At 48.2% G+C, this 5,000-nt stretch overlaps 1 protein-coding gene across 1 annotated transcript in view; it reads left to right on the top strand.

Moving 5' to 3' along the window:
* The window catches only part of LOC125036988 (cilia- and flagella-associated protein 251-like), a 53,680-nt gene that overhangs the window by 32,992 nt on the left and 15,688 nt on the right, over window positions 1-5,000 (top strand). The window contains exons 3-4 of the mRNA XM_047629948.1: window positions 3,937-4,049; window positions 4,383-4,396. Of these exons, the coding sequence (XP_047485904.1) occupies window positions 3,937-4,049; window positions 4,383-4,396 (127 nt within the window). The remainder of the gene's footprint in view (window positions 1-3,936; window positions 4,050-4,382; window positions 4,397-5,000) is intronic.

The raw sequence follows: 5,000 nt of genomic DNA, 5'->3' as shown, positions 1-5,000 counted from the left end.
AGGGAGATGGTAAAAGGGGGAAAGGCGAAAAGGGAGAAGAGGGAAAGGGGAGAGGAGGGGAGGAAAAGGAGAGAGTGGAAAAGAGGAGAAGGAATAGGGGAGAGGAGAGAAGAAGGATGAGAGAAGAGGGAAGGGAAAAGAAGAGAGGAAGAGAGAGAACGGAGAGGGAAGGAGGGGGGGGGGTAGAGATGAGAGGAGGGAAAGAAAAGTGGTTGAGAGAGAAAGGGGAGAGGAAAAGAGGGAAATAAGAGAGGAAGAGAGAGAGGGGATAGTGGAAGAGGGGAGGAGAGAGAAGGGGAAGGAGAGGAGAGAAGAGGAGAGGAGAGAGAAGGAGGAGAAGGAGAGGAGAGAGAAGGGGAAGGAGAAGAGAGAGAAAGAGAAGTGAAAGGAGAGAGAAGATGAGGGAAGGAGAGAAAAAGAGAGAGAAAAGGAAAGAGGAAAAGATGGATAAGGGGGAGAAGGGAGGAGGGAGGAGGGAGGGAGAGGGGGAGGGGGAGAGAGGAGAGGAGGGAGAGGGGGAGGGAGAAAGAGGAGGGGAGGGAGAGGGGGGAGAGGAGGGGAGGGAGAGGGGGAGGGGGAGAGAGAAGGGGAGGGAGAGGGGGAGAGAAGAGGGGAGGGAGAGGAGGAGGGGGAGAGAGGAGGGGAGGGAGAGGGGGGGACGGATGACAAGGGACTCATAAAGTATCGCTTCCTCTTAAGAATTGTGAGCTATATCTGGTAACAATAAGGTTCGCTAACTAGACGCCGTGCAATTGACATTACTTACCCCCCCTCCCCCCCCCTACCTAACCTCTGGGCTCCTTCCCTGGTCGTCTCTATTCCCCTTCTTTATCCCGTCTCTCTCGTTTCTCTCCGGTCTTTCTCTCTCTTTTTCTTTCCCTCTTTTATTCTCTCACTCTCTCTCATGTTCCTTCCTCTCTCTCTCTCTCTCTCTCTCTCTCTCTCTCTCTCTCTCTCTCTCTCTCTCTCTCTCTCTCTCTCTCTCTCTCTCTCTCTCTCTCTCTCCTTTCCACCACTTCTCTCTCCTACCCCCTCTTTCTCTTCTCCTCTCCCCCTTCCTCTCTCCTCCTCCTACCCCCTTCGTCTCCTCTCCTCTCTCTCCCTATTCTCTCTTCCTCTCTCCTACCCCCTCCTTCTCCTCTCCTCTCCTCCTCCTCCTACCCCCTCTTTCTCCTCTCCTCCCCCCCTCCTCCCTCTCCCTACCCCCTTCCAGTCACGTCAATATAAACAAACACAATTTCCTTTACATTTATTGGCTTCATGTTTATCTCTCTCTCTCTCTCTCTCTCTCTCTCTCTCTCTCTCTCTCTCTCTCTCTCTCTCTCTCTCTCTCTCTCTCTCTCTCTCCCTCTCTCTCTCTCTCTCTCCCTCGCCCGAACCAAGAGGAGTTGGTGTCTAATGGTTGCAATTTGTCCTGAGATCTCTCGAGGCGAAGATTCACGAGCGGTCCTTCGTTAGCGTGAGATATTTGACGGAATTATAGCAGTCAGCCCTGAAACGCCGCGGTTTAGAAAACGTATTGCGGTGGGCGTGATCGGCGAGTTAAGCTTTTATTTATTTATTTATTTATATTTTCATATCTGTTTCTTTCGTTTTATCTTATTTATTTATTCGTTTATTTGTTCTTATCTATTTTTCATATATATTTTGTTTATTTGTCAATTTTCTCTGTTTTTATGTTTTATGGGTGGGTAGGGAGGGCGGGGAGTTGGGGAAGCCAGTATGGTGCTGTTTTTGTCTATGTAATCATATTTTTTCTCTGTCTCTCTGTTTGTCTCTCTCTCTCTCTCTCTCTCTCTCTGTTTATCACTTTCTCTGTTTATCTCTCTCTCTCCTTCCCTTTTATTCTCTCCTCTCTCTCTCTCTCTCTCTCTCTCTCTCTCTCTCTCTCTCTCTCTCTCTCTCTCTCTCTCTCTCTCTCCCTCTCTCTCTCTCTCGCTCTCTTTTTTCATTTCATGCTAATTTCTAAAGTTATTATTTTACTTACATGTTTTGACGATTGTTCTTCAATCATCGATATCCCTTTTAACAGTTTACAACGCGCCCTGTTCGCCCTCCCTCCTCGCGCTCGCTCTGACCTGTCGATAATGACCTTGGGCTGGTGACCCTTGAAGCTGGGAGACACAATGACCTTTCTCTGTTGAAGGTCTCTCTTCTCCGTCTCTCTATCTCGGTCTCTGTCTCTCTCTCCTCCGCCTCTCTATCTCTCTTTATCTATATCACTTGCTCTCTCTTTCTCTCTACCCTGTCTGTGCAGCTCATTCTCTCTCTCTCTCTCTATGTCTCTCTCCGCCTCTTTATCTCTCTCTCTCTCTTGCTCTCTCTCTCTATGTATGTATTTATCTATCTGTCTCTGTCTGTCTCTCTCTTCTCTCTCTCTCTCTCTCTCTCTCTCTCTCTCTTCCTCTTGCTCTTCCCTCCCCCATCTTCCTGTATCCTCCTCCTTCATCACCTTCTCCCCTCCTCTCTTCCTCTCTCCTCCTCCCCCCCTCCTTCTTCATATCCTCCCTCTCCCCCTTCTTATCCTTCGAGGAAAAAGGATGAATTGTTTTAACTACTTCGGACAACCGTAACAATTGGATTGGGTGGGGGGGTGGGGGAGGGGGAGGAGGGCAGGGGAAGGAGGGGGGGGGTTCAGATATTGTGGGTGGAAGGGAGCATCCAAATCAACCCCGCCCCACCCCCCCCTATCTTTACTCTCCTTCTCCCTCCCCTCCCCTCCCTTACCCCCTACCCCTACCCCCCCCAACCTTCTTGGGGGAAAAAAAAATCTCCTTCCCGTGATTGGTTCAACAGTGTCAGATGGGCGTGGCAGGTTTATTAGCACATCGACTGATTGGTTAGTAGTCGATAAAGGGGGCGGGGCCAGGGTGATAACTCAAGCCTTATCATCGAATCGAGTAAACATTCGCTCAGTGGTCGGCTCAGCGTGCAGTTCGTTGCAAGGGGTTGGGGGGGGGGTGAGGGAGAGGTGGAGGGGGAGGGGAAGTGGGGGAAGAATGGAGGAGAGGGGGAGGGGGAGGGGAGGTGGGGGAAGATGGGAGTAGATAGGGGGGGAAGGGGAGGTGGGAGTAGATAGGAGGTGGGAGTAGATAGGGGGGGAAGGGGAGGGGGAGAGAGTAGATTAGGGAGGCAGGGCCATCCGATCGTCTAATCTCGCGGTCTCATACTGTAAATCCAAATAAACTCCGAGAGACTGATTGGGAATTCACAACCATGAAAGAGATATACAAAGAGGAAACAAAGAAGAAAAACAAAAAACAAAAAAAAAATACTAGAAATGAAAATAGAAATGATCGTCTTGAGGCATTTATCGAGAGGTGATGGAGAGTTCAGTGTGATTCCGAAGCAGTATCATTACCCGTTTCGATTCTGAAGATACTGATAAATCGCCTTGTTGTTTGCAATACGAGCAATTGCTTCTCTCTCTTCCCTCTTATCTTATCTTTTTATTCTTATTTTTATTTTCTCTCTTTTTTTCTTTCTTTTTGGAGGGAGAGAAGGGGGTGCAAGGTGATAGGAAGTCGAGTTGATAATGCAACATGAATGTTGATTATGTAACTTTTTTGTTTAACCTTTTACGTTTTAAAAAATCTACAAGTTACATATCAGATAGTAAAGTAAAATGATGCTTCTTTTTTCTAGAATCGACATTATGAAACGTAAAAATCAGAATAGATAATTTCATATTTACCTTTATTTTTATCATCGTGAATCTTTATTATCATTATTATCGTTATTCTTAAAGGTGGGGGGGGGGGGTATTTCTTTTTTCCCATCTCTTTCTTTTTTTTGTTCATCTTTCTGTTTGTTTTGTTTTATAAATTTTCTTCATCTTTCCACTTTCCTTTTTGTTTTATTTTCTCTCCTTTCTCACTTCCTTTTTTATCTGCTCTACCCTTCCTCTCCGTTATCGAATCAGACCTTCCCTTCCAGTGCCCAGAGAGTGGGAGTGCCAGAGGGAGGGCCACTGTCAGCCAGAGTGCCAACGAGAGGCCAGACGCGTCGTCAATTGCCTCTCGGTCTTCGAGGGGAATCGTTAAGACCTCGTTGGGGGGGAGGGGGGGAGGGAGGGGAAGGGGTTGGGGGAGGGAGGGTGAAAGGGTTGGGGGAGGGGCTGGAAGGAGGGGGGTGGAAGGAGGCAAGATGGGGGAAGATTTGGGGAAGGGGTGGGGGGTTGGGGAAGGGGTCTGAAGGTGGGGGGAGGTGGGGAAGGGTGCTGGGGTGATGGGGCATGGCCTGGAAGGAGGCTGGGGGGAGGGGGGTAGGGAAGGGGACGACGTCGCGAAAAGACTTCGTAAGTAGATGATTCGCTCGTTCCCGGGGCCTAGTTGAGCAGCGGATATCAAAATATTGCGAGCCATATTTCTCTTGCGCTCTAGGGGACTAGGTGAAGGTGAGGGTGGGGGGAAGGGGGGAGGTGGGAGGAGGGGGGGAAGGGGGCGATAGGGAGTGAAGGGGGACACTCAGCGAGCGTAATGTGAATATCAATAACATAAACAATGGCCACTCAGGCGGGATAATGGATTCGCCCTGTGCTATCCATTTGGCAAACTTCTTCTGTCACACTTATCCTTGTCACACAAACTGCCTTTGTGCTCCCCATGATAGATCGTTTAATGAATTTTGAGTTTCGAAAACGGGTTTTGTCGTAATGATGTTGGCATCGGCGGAAAACACAGTCGTCTGTTAATACGCTTGCTCTTGCGCTAACTGAGAAGGTGCAACATTGCTTGTACGAAAATGTGTCCGCTTGATTTTTTTTTTTTTTTTTTTATATATCATTAAGCGAAATTACCGAGACTGGTTTTATCGCGCCAGTGTAAAGAGGCTTATCAACTGAAGAGCCTTAATAAGACTAACATCATGGAGACAAAACAGACAATTCTTTTGACATGATTGCTTGCTGCCACGTTTCCTCAGAAAGGCTATAATTGTGTGTGTTTCTGTTAGTGGTGTGTGTGTGTTAGGACTTGATAGATAGGTACACATCCTGATAC

This window comes from Penaeus chinensis, chromosome 22 (genome assembly GCF_019202785.1).
Source record: "Penaeus chinensis breed Huanghai No. 1 chromosome 22, ASM1920278v2, whole genome shotgun sequence".
Classification (NCBI taxonomy): domain Eukaryota; kingdom Metazoa; phylum Arthropoda; class Malacostraca; order Decapoda; family Penaeidae; genus Penaeus; species Penaeus chinensis.
This window is presented reverse-complemented; position numbering and strand designations above follow the sequence as displayed.